General features: G+C 37.6%; 1 protein-coding gene across 4 annotated transcripts in view; it reads left to right on the forward strand.

Moving 5' to 3' along the window:
• The window catches only part of LOC139949689 (extracellular sulfatase Sulf-1-like), a 105,150-nt gene that overhangs the window by 43,927 nt on the left and 41,283 nt on the right, over positions 1-19,940 (forward strand). For 2 of the 4 annotated variants that reach the window (XM_071948165.1, XM_071948166.1), the window contains exons 3-4: positions 14,307-14,742; positions 15,096-15,335. In XM_071948165.1, the coding sequence (XP_071804266.1) occupies positions 14,529-14,742; positions 15,096-15,335 (454 nt within the window). In that variant the 5' untranslated portion in view covers positions 14,307-14,528. Of the gene's footprint in view, positions 1-1,489; positions 1,539-12,071; positions 12,290-14,306; positions 14,743-15,095; positions 15,336-19,940 lie in introns of those variants that run through there. The other 2 variants (XM_071948168.1, XM_071948167.1) reach the window with 2 other exon arrangements.

Here is a 19,940-nt window from a genome sequence, read left to right on the forward strand (position 1 = left end):
AAAAAAAAAAATTCAGCATTCTTGAATAATATGGGATTAATAGCTATTAGTAACGATTATGTGTCCTTATTGGAGTTCCAAGTCCCGGGAAAAAGTGAAGGGGAGTGTTTTGTTCACGAATAAAACCCTCTGGAAATCTGGCAGACAAAAGCACATTCACCTGGCAGCCTTAAATCTGACAGGAGAAAACAGCTGTGGCTAGCATTGTATGGGACCACTAACCTTCCTTGGGTAGGGTTTAAAGACAATGAAATCGGTTAATCTCTTCATAATCTTTATTAAGCCGGCTTAAATATTGTCTGAGTTTGTTCACGTGTAGGGAATCAGAGTCCCACTTGAAGGGTAATCTGAAGGTATGACTTAAAATTTGAATTTTGAAGTGATTATTTGGGGAATTGTCTGTCAGTTTCGGAGAAAAGATCTCCGTTATGTAATTTTTGTAAAAATATTGATGACAAATAAATACTTCAAGGATGTAAACACCTTTGCACTGTTAAAAAGCCTGAGAGCCATTTATATGTAATTATAACGCCGTTTTGCACGTCTGCCCTGTTGGGGGATTATTTCATAAAGCGTTGCAACGTAGTCTCCTACTCAAGAAGAAACATTGCGTCCTGCACAGCCAGCCAGCCAGACAATCATATCAGACAGATCCAATCAGAGTCCTACTCCCAAGAGGGATATACCACTCCCCTGCGATGACCCCTAAATCTCCATTTAACGAGTAAGGAATCACTTAGTATCATGGCCTAATCCTAATCCCTAGAGAGTGGGTAGGGATTATCCCAGCTTTTCATCAATCAGACATCTGCTGTGACGAGGAGACCCCCCCTTTCCTTTTCTAAAAGTATCCTCTTCACAGCTAAGTAAACTCTTTTGTCAGCAAATAGAGACATACCATGGTGTGGAACTAGTTGTGAGGGATGGACAATCTATTCCTGGATAACCCCTTTGTTACAATGTCTCAGGATTAGGCCTAGAAAACAAGAAACATGTTTAGCATCTTGCATTTTTGGAAAAAGGAAGGAGGAGGGCCTTTTTTTTCTTCTTTTTTTTTCCCCGACCCAACCCTCAACCCCCCCCCCCAAAAAAAAAAAAAGAAGGGAAAAAAAACTACACATATTTTAAAGACAACCGGCTAGGCTATTTTTTCGATTTTTTTTTTTTTTTTTTTATGTCTGAGGTCGTTAAAATGTTATATTTTTTGGTTCAATAAAAGAAAAAAAAGAAAAAAAGGAAATTGGGAAGGGACGCTACTCATGTTTTTTTTCTTCTTTGGCCTAAGGTGGGTATGAGAAATACAAACAGATGAAGAGGTTACTCTGGAGTTCATAGGGTGAGAGGGAAACGGGTATTGAGAGCTTCTCTTTAATAGCTCTCAACGACCCTCCCATTATTATTTACCCATGGGTAGAAGAGGGTCATTTACCTGGTACATGTGTCCAGTGGAAGCCATTTTCAAGGAGTGGCACTTGATAGGCGACAAGGATTTTTATATGTGCAGACCCAAGGTCTTTGTGGATGTATTGGGAGTATTTGTAAGTAAGTATTTGAAAATTAGTTTCATTGTCAAAGACCAGTCTTCTCCTTTGATGTATCTCAACATATGCATAAAAAAAAAAAAACGTGTGGAAATTTTGACTCAATTGCGAGATAATAATGGAAGAAAAAACACCCTTGTCACACGAAGTTGTGTGCTTTCAGATGCTTGATTTCGAGACCCCAAATTCTAAATCTGAGGTCTCAAATTCGCTGAAAGTTACTTCTGTAACGTTCTTTTAATGACAGCCCAAAATGTTTGACAAAAACAATTTAATGACAGCCAAAATTACACACATCATGACCTTAAAGAGTACTAGGTTTTATTGAACTGCCACTTTTTTCATCTTAATTGGGTAAATAAGACACTATTTTGGCTCAAAATGAGGGAAGAAACCGTTTCCTGTGACACTGTTACCACAGCTTTCATCAATGTTTGACAAAAACAAATTAATGACAGTCCAAACATGACTTTGAAAAAGTACATGGTTTTCTTGAGCTGTCACTATTTTTTCTTAATTGGGTGAATAAGACACTATTTTGGGTCAAAATGAGGGGGAAGTTGCAGATGGCTTTGGTCATTTTTCCTTGGGAAGGGACGTTGTAGCTCTTCTGATTTGAGGTTATTGATGAATTCTGAGGTTGTTGACTTTCCTTGACGCTAATGATCCAGACATAGTTTTCACCTACTAAGCACTAAGATTCAGTTAAAAGACACTGGACACCTTTGGTAATTGTCAAAGACCAGTCTTTTCACTTGGTGTATCTCAACATATGCATAAAATAATAAACCTGTGAAAATTCCAACTCAATTGGTTGTCGAAGTTGCGAGATAATAATGATAGAAGAAAAAAACCTTGTCACACGAAGTTGTGTGCATTTTATGGTTGATTTTGAGACCTTAAGTTCTAAATCTGAGGTCTCGAAATTAAATTCGTGAAAAATTTCTTTAGAGGGAGCTGTTTCTCACAATGTTTTATACTATTAACCCCTCCCCATTACTCGTTACCAAGTAAGGTTTTATGCTAATAATTATTTTGAGTTATACCAGTAGTGTCCACTGCCTTTAAAGCTATTTACACAGCTCAGGTAGGCTTAGGTCAATCCTTGTACTTGGTTAAGTATTCCTACTTTTTTTTCAAAGGACCAAAAATGTCTGAATTTAGTTCCCCCCCTTTAATAAGTGTCCACAAGGGAAGTAAACAACAAGGGTCTCTGTATATACTGAGTTATTGTTTACAGTCAAGACAATAAATTACCAACCTGTTGTGCAATTTATAGTAACAGTTTAAGAGGAATATGGTAATCCTCAAGCGCCCAAACCTAACATGATAATGGATTTATTTGTAATTCAGCTTGTTTAACATCTGTGTATAGATTCATAAATTTTGGGGCGACTTCTGTAAATGTTGTAAATTTCAAATTCAAAGTGCCCCTGCAGTGTTGACTTAGGAGGTCATAAATTACGAGGTTTTTTTTTAGATGTTTTATGTTTGTATACGTAGCTTGAAAATGGGTTGAACGACCGCAAGTGCCTGGGATCGCCTGGGTTTCTTTATGTTGAACATTTAAAAGTGATTTACCAAAAAATTGGTAGTTGGGACAAGTTGGAACACTGTCCAGGGGTGATACTGCAACGAATGAGATTGCCTCCATGCACACTGGTCATTGCCTGGGTGCCCCTGAAATGCCCACAGTGAGAAATTTATAATTTCCTCATAGGGTGCCCTTCACCAAGGAAAAAATGCCTTGGTGCCCTCGCCCTTTCAAATACGAAGCATTCAGGCCTGACTGTCTCTAAAGTTTATTTTTTCTTCACCTTTCTAAAAAATTGATCTATTAACAAATGAGTGCATAACTAAACTGAATTTGCACTTGGAGTCTGTAGCCATATTTCTTAACTCGGTAGACTTACGAGGGAGCGCTTAAATGATTTACAACGGTTACCGAGCACAGTACACTAACCATGGCTATCGATGAGGTCTTGAGCCAAGACCCTTCCCATGAAATATGCTAATTACATCCACTCATTCGTACAGACCCTATTGGCTGGCAAATGCCATAGAGATGTGCAAAGCAGACGTACAAAACAGCGCGATGTTCCCTCATTTTGCCAACCAAATGTTAGTGCGCACGCACTATGTGCAGATAACATATTTCATGGGAAGGGTCTATTTATTGTTGCTGGGTGAATGTACTCCTTTTTCCTGTTACTCTACTGGCTTGTGATGTTCCATTTGCAGGCGGTGGGGTGGTGGGTGACCTGATACTCCCTAATAACACCCACTTTATGATAACCACATTTAGGTCATCATCGACCTGTCATCAAGAAGTCTATTTTTTCCCTCCTTCATCTGGTATCACATGATCCCTTGTGCGAAGCCAACATGTTATTTTCAGTTATGCATCCTGTTTTGTGTTTTACAGTCTTCGTAGAGAAGGCGTTGTTGACAAGCTCTGGGAAGTAGATGTTAGGAAATTTGTTGAGAAGGGAAGTTTGCTGGCTGGATGTTGTAAATTGCTGTGTTTGGGATAAGCAGCCGTCTGCCTTTTCCTTGTTTTTGTTCTTGTTGTTTTTTAAGTTGAAAACCTCCTATATAACTCGACCTCATGGGAGTAAACAGTGGTATTTTATTTGTCAGTGTTTGAAAGCATTGGACACGTTGGTAATTGTCAAAAACGAGTCTCTTGGTGTATACTAACATATTCATCAAATAAATATGTGAAAGAGAGAATTGCAAGAGAATATAGAAAGGAAAAACACCCTTGTTGCACCTTCAGATGCCTACAAAATTATTAGAAGACTTCAGGCCTGAAGTCTTGTTTTAAATATTTGAGTAATAAATTACCTCTTTCTCAAAAACTATAATACTTCAGAGGGAGCCATTTCTCATAGTGTTTATAATATTATCAGCAGCTCTCTCTTGCTCGTTACCAAGTACATGTAATTTTCAATGATAAGTGATTACCAAAAGTGTCCAGTGCCCGTAAGATTGTCAATGAGAATGTTTGAAATGTAATGAGAGTCGACTGTAACATCACACACTAACTTTGTTAAAGACAACATCTACTTTTATTTTAAGTTGTTTAAAAACTGTGAATCAACAAACGTACTGAGCATTTTTTTAAGCCAATTACGGGCCAACCTGATCTGCGGATTTCTCTCTTTAAAAAACATTCTAAACATGATTATAATAATTCCATTCGTCTCAGGTTCAAGAACTTGATGGTTGGCACTTGGCCAACGTGGTTCCACACACATACACACAGTACTCCATAGCCGGAGGTACTCTGGTACCAATTAATGAGTTAAAAATCACAATAATGAACGTGTTTTAAGTCCACTTTTTTTCTCTGAAGTTGTCAAGTTCAAATGTCAAGTCACCACAGTGTTCACCTTGGAGGTTTTTTGTTGTTGTTGGGACGGCAAGTAAGCAGGTGGCCCTTTCATCTCACCGACGACGATGGCGTGGAAGGGAAGTCAGAAGACTTCTTCATTTGCGTTGTAGGGGTGCAAGGCTCCAGTTTTTTGGGGAAAATTCTGAATCGATGAATGTTTTGAGGGTTTTTTTTAAAACAAATTACTGGCCAACCTGATCTGAGGATTTGTCTCTTTAAAACAGTCTAAACATGATTATAGTAACTCCATCAAAACAGGGACTTAAAGCCATTATACACTTTCGGAACAGAAAAAGAAGAAAAAAATTCACAGATTTACAAATAACTTACAGGGTTTACAGAAGGTAATGGTAAAAGACTTCTCTTGAAATATTATTCCATGAAATGCTTTACTTTTTGAGAAAACATTAAAACAATTATCAATTCTCGACAACGCTTCTTGCTCTGTTTCGACGAAACCATCTGTGATGCAGATCTATTTAGTCATACACATCTTGCTATTTATTCAATACCGCTGTGCAATCAAAACTAAACCCAAGCCATTCCCGCTTTGTCTTCTGGTTGCCATACTGATGGCCCAGACTATAAGATTCCATCCCAAATGCATTCACATACCTGAGGGCTATCGAACCTGTCTAAACCCAAACCAAAACCAGCTCCTCAATCTATTTTTCTTTCCACCATTGTTTTGATTCATCCATGATAGTTGCCCCAGAGCCAAACCAAACACCTTGTCCTTTAGTGAGTCATAGGTGAAGGTATGGTTTAAAGGCACTGGACACTATTGGTAATTACTCAAAATAATTGTTAGCATAAAAACTTACTTGGTAACGACGAGCAATGGAGAGCTGTTGATACATAGTATAAAACATTGTGAGAAACAGCTCCCTCTGAGACTGACGTAGTTTTTGAGAAACGTAGTTTTTGAGAAAAAAGGTAATGTTTCATTTAAATATTTGAATTGAATTCGAGACCTCAACTAAAGTCTCGAATTCAAGCATCTGAAAGCAAACAACTTCGTGTGACGAGGGTGTTTTTTCTTCAATTATTCTCTCGCAACTTTGACGACCAATTGAGTTCAAATTTTCACATGTTTGTTTTATTATGCGTATGTTGAGATAAGACTGGTCTTTGACAATTACCAAAGTTGCCCAGTTCCTTTAAGCACGGAGTGAAAGTCACAGACACTTCTTGGTGATCCGGTGAAGGACCCAATCATAGGAGATTAGGGTCCCCACTCCCCCCCTTGTGGCCCCCAATCCCCTGATCTCATTACTGGTTGGCACACCAGGTGTGAACGTACACAAATCTTCATCAGGAATCGCATGTCAACAACACCAAAGGGTGACAACATACATGGATTGAAAAGGGAGTTTGCCTTAAAGTGGCACTCTAACGAGAGTCAGAAATCGCATGTCAACAACACCAAAGGGATGACAACATACATGGATTGAAAAGGGAGTTTGCCTTAAAGTGGCACTCTAACGAAACTCAGAAATCACATGTCAACATTCAACAACACCAAAGGGTGACAATGTACATGGATTGAAAGGGAGCCAACCACTGTGGAGTGGCACTCTAATAAAGTATGCAAATTAAAAGGGAGCCTTAAAGTGGCACTCTCACGAAACAATCGCATCTTGAAAAATGGAAGCTGACCTAGGAGTGGCACTCTATCGCAAAGTATGCAAATAGCATGCGGTACAAGTGACTTTGAAGAAATGATCAAGAGGCACTCTAGTGGTAACTTGAATGAAGGGAACAATTAGCTGTTTCAAACTGCTTACCAACCAAAAGGACCTACTCCGGGTTCAGACATTAAAGTCACCTGGAAATAGAATTTTTTTTCTTTCAAACATAAGAGTATATGCTTACAAACAATAAAACAATTTTGTTAGTAATTGTTAGTCACGATTTATATGTTTAAAAAATATATAAAGTTGTTTGGGGGGCTGACTCAGCCTACTCCTTTTGTGACGTCATTCAAGGCAGACTTTGCCTGCAATGTGTATAGTAAACACACGTGCAAAGTACATGTACGTCCAAGTCGTGAGTTGGTACATTTCAAAAAGTGTTTTTCTGCATTCAGCAGCAATACACCTGGTCGGCATTGCCGGAAAAAAACAAATTTTATTTTTTTTGAAACGTACAAACTCACGACTTGGTCCGTACATGTACTTTGCAACTGTGTTTACTCTACGCATTACAGGCAAAGTCTGCCTTGATTGACGTCACGAACAGCGCCCTCTCAGGTCGGGGTCTACTCTTAAATTTGTAAATAACATAAGAACTGATTTTTTAAAACCTTAGTTAACTGTTTATTCACATTTAACTCATCAAAACACATATATTAGTGACAAAAGCTTTATTTTAAAAAAATACCACTTCCAGGTGACTTTAAGTCACTAGAAATATTGAACCAATAGGTAAAAGTCTGACAGCCAGCTCGTTCATCCATTTGATGTTTTGGACGAGTAATTGTCCTAGACGAGAAACTCGTCCTAACCTAAAATGGATTCAATGCATCCTAATGTCTAAGAGTACGGAACAACTCATCTTAAGTCCTATAAGATTAATCCTAAGTTAGGAAGAGTTTGGGGAAATCGATGGCCAAGTGCATGGAGGCAATTGCCTTCTTTACACCCTAGTTTCAGACCGTTTTGTTAGCAGTGACTCTCAAGCTTTCAGAATCAGAAAGACTGGATACACAGTGCTTAAATAACAAAATAACAATAATCTTCAACCGAATGCATTGGGTTAAAGATCATTGTTACATTGCAATGTAATAACTCCCTCAATTAAAAATTACCTTCATCACTTGAACTTTTGAAGAAAATTAAAAGTTCAAAGAAAAAAGGCTTTCTGTTCGGGGAAAAAAGGACATCAACCCTTTTTGCCCCCTGGGTTCCTCAAATCAGTTTTGATTTTTTTTTCTTCCTCTGACCCATTTTTTGACCTCAACTTTGGTTAGGGGCGAAGGTGTGTACTTGGGACAAATGGCACAATTTCCGGTGACAATTGCCGATGGAAATTGAACAATTAGGAATGAATTTAGAAAATGCGGTGACAAGAAATCCGATTGTGGAACTTTTGGCTGAAGTTTTTAGTGTTGTGGTAGTGTTTTCGTTTTTAACACGAAACAGAGTTTGGAGTTTGTTTGTACATTATTGTTGTCAAGCGTTGCGGTACCTTTTCTGTGTAAGAACGCTATATAAATGCTAAGATTATTATATTATTTGTTTGTTTATTTTGGGGTGGGCTTTTCTTTTGGCTAACCCAAAAACTACCACAAGTAAACACTTTTTTTGGAATAAAGTTCATGAATGGACAGTTTTACAAAAGTCGATATCACTCAATGTGGTATTACTGTTATTAGTCAATTGAAAAACTCAAGACCACCGGCCCTACGTGTTGTTCCATAAACAGTGATATCTTTTTACATTACTTCGAAGTGAAGTGTCTCTCAAAATGCTTTATAGTATCGGAAGTTGCTGTAGGCTTCTAACCCAAAGTTGTTTTGCCATTAATAAAAGACTGATTACCAAAAGAATACTTTCCACCTAACTACTTTGGCCGCATGCACACCACTTTAAAAACTCTTGGTTTAATGGCATAATTATAATCGTTGTCATGAAGCAATTCCATTTCTTTAAGACTGGAGGTGTTAATCTGTCTGGATGACTTAAGAAAAGTGTAAGAAGACCCACCTGCCCCACCCTTGAGCAGTGAAAAAGGACCCATGGTGGCATTGTGCCAATGAAGCCAGAAGGCATGCTTGAGGCCTGCGCCCAATTTTATGGCTCTGCTTATCGCCCGATTATGCGCTTATAATCACCATTCTCTGTTTCAGGCAAGCCCTGAAATTGTGCTTTAGCCGTGTAAGCGATGAAAGCCTTGTATCGTGGGGTATGCACGTGTACGGGCCAAAATTCCCAGCTAACTGGTGAAATTGCTTGACGTAAGGGCGGCATTCCCTGCTACCTCAAGCACCGATTCTTTGCTTACACTATTTTTGTTGCAGTTGCACTGGCAGTGATTAAACAAGTTGTTGGAAAACGATAGTCGCGACTCAACTAAGCAATCAATAGTCGTGACTACGACATTGGTTGCACAAGTCACTCAGGATGAACTCTGAGATCAATGATCTGTGGTCTTGATAAAAATGCCGGATCTCAATCCACTTTTCTTGATCAGGCATATGAAAATTTTCAGCTAATCAGCTGATTTTTGCTCTTTTTCTTTTCAAAACAGTGCCTTAGAAAACTAAAAAAACCACTGTACAAAAGTTAAGTGTGATAGGTCACTTCACGCTTTTTGTTGTGGGGGGGGGGGCGGGGGAATTAGAAAGTTGCATGTCTGCTGGATCATGGAGGAAGAAAATAGTGTAAACGTGGTGTGTGTCAGTGGTGTGTTTCGTGTTTCGTGTCTTGTCTGGAAGTTACAAACTCAGCCAGGTGTTAGACCGCTTCAGATGAATGAAAATGATCGGCCTGTGGGGCAGACGAAGGATGGAGTGTGAAAGGGAATCAGATTATAATTGCCAACAGAAACCATAACTTGGCTTTTTCTTCCCTCTCGGATTGCACTCTGCCAACAAAATACACCCTCAGGGATTCTTTATCCAACTCCTGTAAAAATTATCAAATTAGTCGAAGAGGAGAGAATTATGAAGTGTTTTTTTTTTTTGGGGGGGGGGGTGGGTGGCGTCGGTTTTGTTTGGAAATGGATTTAGTGTGTGTGTGTTTTGGGGTATAAAATATGTTTGTTTTGGCTTGGTTAGCATTTTTTGCGGTTGGAAATGAACACTCATTAAAAACTTGACCGATGATACGTTGACCAATCAGAGGTTTGACCAATGATAAAGGTTTGACCAATGATATGTTGACCAATCATAATATTGTAGTTTTGCAACCAAGTGCCGGTCAAAAAGCTGACTTGATGATATAATATTGTAGGTGATGAAATTGTGCGTCGATGAGTCAAGTATTTGGCACAGTCATGAGAAAGCTGTTTGAAGATAGGTTTAGTTAAATTCGAGCCCTAGGCCAAATTTCATGGAGCTGCTTAAGCAGAAAAACTAGCTAAGCACAACAAAATGTTGCATGCTAAAATAAGGTTACCAGCCAAACTACCATGCCACATGTACAATTTTGAACTGGTATCCTGCTCATTTCTGCTAAGCAGAAAATGTTTAGGCAATATTAGATGACATACTCAGACTGTGTGTCAGATTCCATGCTTGTATCATGAAAGGCACGATTCCCAAAACAATTTCCCCCATCTTCCCTAACTCATTGCTGGGTGATGTCCATTGTATGCTTTGATATTTGCGTAGTGTCAGGATCTTATTGGTTAACGTCTTGCGATTATCAAGGTATGAATTCTTATGTGTGCCGTTGCTATGGAGACACTGGCAGACAGATAAATCTAGAGGTATTCAGACGAGACTGCATTGTGATGGAAATGATTAGTAATAAAATGGTTTTGGATCACCGCTTAAAGTAGCATTTTTTCTATGTAATGATTTTTATGAAATGTGCTTTATATATATCAATTGGCTTAAATCACATACTGCTGCTTTAACTTTTAGAGTAGCAGTATTTGCTATTTCTAATATGTGGTGATTTTTGATGAAATGGATTTGAATCTAGGTTTGGGTACTATGTGTAGGACACAAAACACAATTTCCAGAGATTCACATTAAACAGCTACCTGAGCGGAATGTTTTCAACAGAAATTGTAGTTTTACTTGTTTATAATGCACTTGTTCATCATTTTAATGTAATTTTGATATGTGTACACTTCTGAACTTTTTGTAATTATCAAGTAAAAAAACAGGCCCCCTACCTAAAGGTTTTTTGAAAAACTAAAAACACTTCTGCCGTTGAGAGCGGGCGTCAAAGGACAATGCCGCTGACGTCATTTGTGGGAGTTTGCTTTGTTATACATCCACGCTGCAACAAAGCGGCTTTATCTACTTATGACGTTTTGAGAGTGATTACGTAACGGGGCTTTTCGCAAATCTCACAGAAAAGCTCTGGACAAGGGCATACAAAATGATTGTTTTTTAACACAATTGAAACCTATTTATAATCATATGACTCGATCTCCTTATTCATCGAAAACATTTTAAGTGGAATTCAGCAAAGTTCACGACTTGACATTTTCGTTCAAGCAGGTCTTTAAACTCATTAAAGAAGAAAGCTTCTCTTAAAATATTACTTGCTGAGGTACTGTAGTTTTTGAGAAGTTAGTATAAAACAGTGTCACAGAAAAAAAGATTCATCTCAGGAGAGGAACATTATTTTAGTATTTTAAAACAGATTTATCAGTACTGGTATTTAAATAGATCTTTCGTCTGAGCGAGCATAGCATTAAACAAATTCTGCTTTCTTATATAGACCTTGTATATAAATGTTTAGTTAATCTTTGTGAAGAGGGAAGTATGCAGTTCAATATTTAAGCACGTCAATCTGAGGTCGAAGGTTAAAGTCCCGCTCTTGTCAATTTGTCTTTGTCCAAGAGAGGATCTGATGATCTGAGATTGTTAAATTTGGAAATTAATTCATCATGACATCATGGTTTTCAGACTAAGTTGTATTCAATATTCATAAATCATTCAACACATGAAAAGCATTCCTTTGAAGTTGTCATGAATAATTCATGAGAGTGTTCCAGACAGGAAGTTTTTTCCCACCCTTTGTTTGTGAAGGAGGGTTGCCTGGGTTCATGAATAATTCATGAGTGTGGTCCAGACAGGAAGTTTGTTCCCACCAATTGTTTACTGGGGGAATCTTTGAGGTAATGAATAAATCATGAATAAATTCATGAGTGTGGTCCCACCCAATGTTTGTGAAGGAGGGGGGGTTGTCTTAGTTCATGAATAAACCATGAATAATTCATGAGCGTGGTCCAGACAGGAAGTTTGTTTCCCACCTATTGTTTGGGAAAGGAGGGGGGTTGCCTGAGGGCTGCAGTTCACACCTACACAGTGCAATCATATCATAAGTCCTGTATTTGTTTACTTAATCTATCCCAGTGATAGACTGTGGATAGTGGTGTATTGTGTTGGCCAGTCCCAGCCTGTGTGAGTGTATACAATGGCAACCCATGGTAGAAGCCTTACTCTATGGTAGAAGGTAGTGCTCAGTGCTGGGTGGTTTCATTCTCACACCTAGGATGGTCTGGACTGGCAGCTGATGTAAAGCATTGCTCTGTGTTGATGTTGATTTTTGAGAAGTAGTGGATTTTATAGAACGCGGGAATGGAATAATGATTTTCTGATTTGCCTTCTCTAGTCCTGGGCTTGAGTAGTTTTTATCAGTATTCTTCTAATAATAATTAATAAAAGGTAAGTTAGCACTTACTTGTTGGTGTTAGCCTTGCTCTAAATGATGTTGGTTTGTGAGAAGTTTGCAGATTTATAGAACGTGGAAATATAATATTACTCTGATTTGCCGTCTGTTTAGGGTTGGGCTTGAGTAGTATTTATCAGTATTCTTCTATTAATTAATAAAAGGTAAGTTTATGCTTTGTTGATGTGAGCAAACTGCTCTAAATGTTTGTTTTTTGTGAGAACATAGAGGGTGAGGTGATAAGATAGAACGCAGGAGTAGAGTGTTTGGTATACTTTTGGTAATTACTCTTAAAGGCAGTGGACACTATTGGTAATTATCAAAGACTAGTCTTCACAGTTGGTGTATCTCAACATATGCATAAAATAACAAACCTGTGAAAATTTAAGCTCAATCGATCGTCGAAGTAGCGAGATAATAATGAAAGAAAAAAACACCCTTATAACACGAAGTTGTGTGCTTTCTGATACTTGATTTCGAGACCTCAAATTTTAAACTCTAAATCAAATTCGTGGAAAATAACTTCTTTCTTGAAAACTACGTCACTTCAGAGGGAGCTGTTTCTTATACTATCAACCTCTCCCCATTACTCGTAATCAAGAAAGGTTTAATGATGATAATTATTTTGAGTAATTACCAATAGTGTCCACTGCCTTTAAAATTTACGGCTAAACACTATACTTGGTTAGAAGTACAGCAGCTTTCAATACTATAAAGCTTTTTGAGAATCCTTCACTGAGAAGTAAAGTGGTTTGGGAAAAATATCAGTATTCCTCAAAGTTTGAATCTGAGAAACTTTATCAGAAACCTTTATCAGATAGTGTGTTCCAATTACGGTTTATTATTCCTGCGTGGACATAACCGCTCGGGATTTTTGGCAATATTTAAAAAACGCGACCACCTTTTAAAGGGAAGGTACACGTTTGATAATTACTCATAACAATTATTAACTGAAAAACTGACTTGGTGACGAGCATTGGAGAGCTGTTGATAGTATAAACTATTGTGGGAAACGACTCCCTCTGAAGTAACGTAGTTTTTGAGAAAGAGGTAATTTCTCACTAAAATAATAAAAGACTTCTAGCTAGAAGCTAGAAGTCTTTTATTCTTATCTGAAAGCACACAAATTCGTCCAACAAGGGTGTTTTTTGTTTCATCATTTTCTCGCAACTTTGATGTTGAGCCCAAATTTTCACAGGCTTGTTATTTTATGCATGTTGAGATACACCAACTGTGAAGGCATGTCTTTGACATTTACCAATAGTGTCCACTGCCTTTAAAATGAAATGTTCAAAGGATTGTTTTACCATTTTACGCACAGAGCAACCTGAGCTTTACATGGTTAGGATTCAATGTGCATGTCCTGCGAGTGGAGAAATGCTTAGTAACATGAGCTATGCACATTTGCTCACGCCCAAATTCCTGCGAAATATACACTTACGTAATCACAGAATGTTCTGATACCAGGATCGTTGACTTTTCACTTTTATGTTCCCCGAGCAAACAAAGTTCTAGGTCAGAAAGCTTTAAGTGTAGCTGGGCCAATCTCCCGACTGTCATTATATATAGGGAATCTGTTGCTCTATCTGCATTTCAGAAAGTCCTAAAGACTCGCCTTTTCCCGTGTTAATTGCTTTCTAGTGCGCTATGATCTTGATGGAATAGCGCCTTATAAATTTTAATTGTAATGTTATTATGCTACCAAATTTTGCTCTAAACAATGAATGCGGGCTTCAAAACTCCCACAGACTATGGCCCGCCTCTTCAAGATTTCTGGGTGCTTGTGCCCTTTTTGTAAAATTTCCAAGAGGCGTGGTTGAACTTACTGCAGCGACCCTACAGCGAAGCAAAAATCACCCCTGCACCAGCCACACAAGAAGTGGGCGGTTGTTGCGTCACGGGCAGTAGCCTATGACCATTGATGATGATTTTGGTTGATTTATGTTTCCCTTTTCTCAAGATTAAATTACAGGCAAAACATTATAAATATTTACTTGTGTTTATCTTTAACAGGACAATCAAGAAAGAATCATGATTTGACTAGGACGTCCCTATACGATTTGATAAATCAGTGGAACACTTGTGATATGCTCAAAGTGGTCAAGAAGTGACTGCAGACTGGTACCTGACAGTTCTATTGAGAAACACACGCCATAGAAGCGAAGACACCAGACCAGGTCACCCTTACTGCCTTGGGCAGGTCGCGGCGGGCAGGTTGTCTACAACTCTCCCACAATGCATCACCACAGACCAATACCATGCTTACTGTTATACGCAGCGTTACTATGGATGATGAACTGCTGTTGCAGTGCAGAAAGGACTTCATTGAGGGGTCAGGGGTTAGGGAGGTCGCGACCCCAACACCATTCCAGATATTGGAAACAATCGGCCATTAACAGAAAGCCAAATATAGTACTTATCTTAACGGATGATCAGGATGTCCTATTAGGTAAGTGAAGAGTTGATATTTTAAACGTTTGCCGAGATTTTCATATTTCCTACAGATTGTCAGGAGTGAATAGTCAGCTGTGAACAATCTTCCGTACAATTGCAGTGACAGTTTAAATTTATCTGACCTGTCACTTCTTGTAAGAAGGTATGAATATAAAAACATTGTGCGTGATCAAATTTGAAATAGCGTACTCTTGAAGTTTACAACCTAACATTTAAACAGTCTCAAATACTATGTTATACCTCTTTCAAGCAAAACTTAAAACATGACGTCATCATCGTGGCTAAACCTCCTAACATTTCTTTCGACTAGAACACTGAACTCATACCACTGTTATGTCTTATTTCCAGGTTCCATGAGTGCAATGAATAAAACCAAAACGGTTTTAGGAAAGTTTGGGGCGAACTTTGTGAACGCGTTTGTGACAACGCCAATGTGTTGCCCGTCCCGCAGCAGTATTCTGACCGGTCAGTACGTTCACAACCATCACGTCTACTCCAACGTTGACCACTGCGGGTCCAATGAGTGGATAAATGGTCCAGAATTACAAACATTTGCAAAGTATCTTAAGGATGCTGACTATAGAACAGGTGAGTCACCTCTTTGTTTATTTTGTTGAACAAATTTGAGAATCAGAAGCCTTACATTTTTAGACAAAATTAAACCCAATGGGAACCAATTGTAAACTACCCTCCCATCAACTTACCGCGAGCCTGATGTAAACTAACAGGCTGAAAGAGGTTGCGGTCTGCATAGCCACGATTACTTAACAGTGCCGCTAAAAAAGTCTAATGGGAACAACTCTGCGCTGTTAACCAACAGCGACCATGCTGTATGTCCAGGTGGGAACGTATGTTAGAATTACACCAAAGCCAGTCACGGTAACTTTACGCACATGGATTTGCCTGTGGCTTTCCACAGAACTCGGGGGATTCGTACTGTGTGTATATGGGTAAAAGCAAATATAAGCTTTATCAATATTAGCTTTATCAATATTATTACAAAACTGGGAAAACATGTTTAGACTCACCCCAAAACTTTCAGTCCTGTATTGAAATCTTTATTTTAGCACAAAATAGAATAACATTTATTTTCATGTTAAAACTAGAGCATTTAAAACATTTATGGGACAATGGGATATGGGGGTGCCCCCCCCCCCCCCCCCTCCCCTAAACTTAGTATTATACCCTGGGTTATTCAAAGACTAGTATTTTCACTTGGCGTATCCCAACATATACATAAAATAACAAAGTTTGTTATTTTATGCACATGTAACAAACCTGTGAAAATTTGGACTCAATCGGTCATCGAAGTTGCAAGAGAATAATGAACATCCATGCTGCACAAACTTGTGTGCATAAAAAAAAAGCTCCAGGCCTGAAGTCTTTTTTTATTTGAGTGAGAAATTACCTCTTTCTCAAAAATAACATAACTTCAGAGGAAGCCGTTTTCTCACAATGTTTTAAACTATCAACAGCTCTGTGTTTCTCTTTAAATAACAAGTAACAAGTGATTAAAACACAGTAAGTAAACTCATAGTATCCTTTTATAGGTAAAGCCCAAATATATCAACTACATCAAAATATGTTAATAAAATTCTTTCAATGTAGTTAAACAATAGAAAACTGAGAATCAAATAATGTTTTTAACTCAGAGGCGAACAAAAGCAGGCTTAAATATGTGCAGAAGGAGTCAAAAGTTCAAGGATTATTTGTACAGGCTCAGATTATGTGTATCATGTTTGATGTTAAAGGATTTCAGTACTTCAGAGTAAAATCTGAAATACGACTCGTTTTTGGTAGTTGTTCTGCACAAAACACAAACGTTCACAGATTTATATTAAACTATACCTGGTTTTTAAGATAATGATGGTAGAAAGATTCCCTTTAAATATTACTTGCTGAGTCGCTGTAATTTTTGAGGAAAGAGTAAAACAATTTCACTAAAATAATTTTTGTCTCGGTGAGATGAAAATATTTTCCCATTTACAACGGATTTTTGCGATTCTCGTAAAAACATTGCTCTGTGATTATCCCTTTTTTCTCTCGAAAACTTGCTGACTAAAGAAGCTGAAACTTCTACAGGTAAATTATCTTACATACTCTACATGTTCATTCATAGTGAGTAAAGGGATTCATTTCATGGCCAAAAACTTGATCTACAAAAAAGAACAAACAAAAAACCCTTTAATATTTTGTAATAATGTAAGAATTTACCCAAATCCTTGAATACCAAGCAAACAGGACGTGGTCTGCGGTAGTGGCATATCATTCTCTCCAGATTTTGTGCAAATCAAATAACTCAAATCATGTTTACAACATCACAAAGCGAAATACAAGTTGACAGAATCACATTCCCATGTTGTCTGTAAACATTGATCTACCCAGACACAAACTTGCGGTTTCCTTGACCAATTATTTACCCGTCTGTTGTTGTTAGTTCCTTTCAAATCAGCATTAGTCTGTTGTTCTGAACAGAATGGAGACAATAAAGTCCACGCTGGTTCTTTTGAGTGCGCCCAAGTCGCAGCACAGTTTGTGGTCTCACAGGCTGTTTTCTTTTCTTTTCTTCAAATATATTGTACCCTCTGAAGAGCTAACCTAGATAAATGAATCTCTCGTTATTTCCCGTTGAGAGGAAAATCATACTAAAAAAAATGACCTCGTTCAAAATTCAAGTGGCATTACTGGGGTTGTTGTTTTTTCATTAGATGTTGTCTTTTTGTTGAATACCCCCCCCCCCCCCATCCCAAAGTAAAACCTTAAAGGCAGTGGACACTATTGGTAATAACTAAAAATATTTATTAGTGTAAAACCTTTCTTGGTGACAAGTAATGGGGAGAGGTTGATGGTATAAAACATTGTGAGAAGCGGCTCCCTCTGAAGTGCCATAGTTTTCGAGAAAGAAGAAATTTTCCACGAACTTGATTTCGAGACTTTAGGTTTAGAACTTAGGTCTCAAAATCAACCGTCTAAACGCACACAACTTCGTGTGACAAGGGTGTTTTTTTCTTTCATTATTATCTCGCAAGTTCAATGACAGATTTAGCTCAAATTTTCACAGGTTTGTTATTTTATGTGATATGTATGTTGAGATCACCAACTGTGAAAGCTAGTCTTTGACAATTACCAATAGTGTCCACTACCTTTAAGATTGAGCGACTTGGGACTTGTTATCCTTATCTACTCATAAAAGAGACTGGTGTACTTTTTGCCTATTATTCCTGAGCAATAAATAACCATAATTGGTTAAAATAGGATTATTGTTTGTTTACTGATAAGACAAACTGCATAGAGCTTAGCGATGGACTCCTTTGTATTGTCAAAGACCAGTATTCTCACTTGATTGTATATGCATAAAATAACAACAAATCTTTCAAAATTTTGTCTCAATTGGTCGTCAAAGTTGCAAGAGAATAATGATTTAAATAAACACCATTGTTGCATTAATTATGTGTCTTTCCTTTAAAAAAAAAGAAGTTTTAAAATATTTGAATGAGAAATTACCTCTTTCTCAAAAACTACTTTAGAGGGAGCTGTTTCTCACAATGTTTTTGGTCTCTGTTGCTCATTACCAAGTAACTTTTCATGCTCATAGTTATTTTGAGTAATTACCATTAGTGTCAGAAGCCATTCAACCTAAATGATTTTTTTTAAATTTAGAGTTGATATACTGTCTACTTACATTTCATATAATAACTTTAAAGTTGATCATACGTAGTCCTTTACATAGATTGTAAAAAATATAATAGCAATAAACTCAGAAATGATATTCTTCCTACTTTAGTCTGATTTCCTTCTTTTTTTGCCCTTGGGGAAAAAAAATCAGGAAAACAAAGTGTGGTTAAGTAGTATTTGAAACATTGCATGATGGAAATACATATAGGTAAGGTTTGCGGTAACACCATGTAATGATAATCTCTAAATGAGTTCGGGTGGTTCTGAAAAGAGCCGTTGCTTTCAACTCGACAATTCGATCAGTATGCTCTGATCGTCTTCTGAAGAATAGTATGGTTACAATAGTCTGAAAATACTATTAATTTAAAGCTTCTTATGTGTATATGTGCAGATTAGCCCTTGTACTTGTTTCAATATTTCCTACTTTTTTCCAAGGATCTACCAAATATCATGCCTGTAAACTAGCAGGCACAAAAAATACAAGAGTACTCGGCGACAAAATTAATGTTCATTTTGACATGAAAATATGCACGTAGTAATCTCTTATTTATTTGTAGAACCCACTGCATTGTTTCAAACTCTGCCTGAATGCTTGAAAACAGTAGGGGTCGGAATTGGAGTACGTGCTTTTCCTGGTGTTCTTTCACTGCCAAGAGTTACATGTAGAAACATTTTAACAGATGTTTTGGGTCCAATTCCTGGCACAGAGCTTGATGGACGTTGATTTGTGTTTTATGATTGATCCCAGTGGGACAGGGATTTTCCAGTTTTGAAAACATTTCTTAAAGGCAGTGGACACTATATTGGTAATTACTTAAAATAAATATTAGCATTAAACTTTACTTGGTAACGAGTAATGGAGAGCTGTTGAAAGTATAAAACATTGTGAGAAACGGCTCCCTCTGAAGTAATGTAGTTTTTGAGAAAGAAGTAATTTTCCATGAATTTGATTTCGATACCTCCGAATTAGATTTTGAGGTCTCGAAATCAAGCATCTGAAAGCACACAACTTCGTGTAACAGGGTGTTTGTTCTTTCATTATTATCTCGCAACTTCAAAGACCAATTGAGCTCAAATTTTCAGAAGTTTGTTATTTTGTGCGTATGTTGAGACACCAAGTGAGAAGACTGGTCTTTGACAATTACCAATAGTGTCCACTGTCTTTAAGCCCTTTTCACACTATATCTCTTATTCAAATCATAATAAAATCACAGGGAAGTTATGGAGAATTTTTACTAAACCACATCCGCATGTTTGTTTCACTTTGCTAGGATTTTCCTGGTAAGAAATAAACAGGTTAAAGAGGTTCTTGCAAGGAACAAGCAATTCAAAATTTTCCTTTCATCTGGTCATAATAGATTTTAAATTTGCATCGGGGATAACAGATATTAGTTTCTGTTTTACCCTAACACCGATGTGTGTTAGCACTGTGAACTCAGATTCTGGACTTGTAAAAAGATTTTTAGTCCTTATTCTGATCTTGTATCCACGGTTTCAAGACCAGTTTAGAACTTTGAG

The sequence above is a fragment of the Asterias amurensis genome, chromosome 17 (assembly GCF_032118995.1).
Source record: "Asterias amurensis chromosome 17, ASM3211899v1".
Taxonomy (NCBI): Eukaryota; Metazoa; Echinodermata; class Asteroidea; order Forcipulatida; family Asteriidae; genus Asterias; species Asterias amurensis.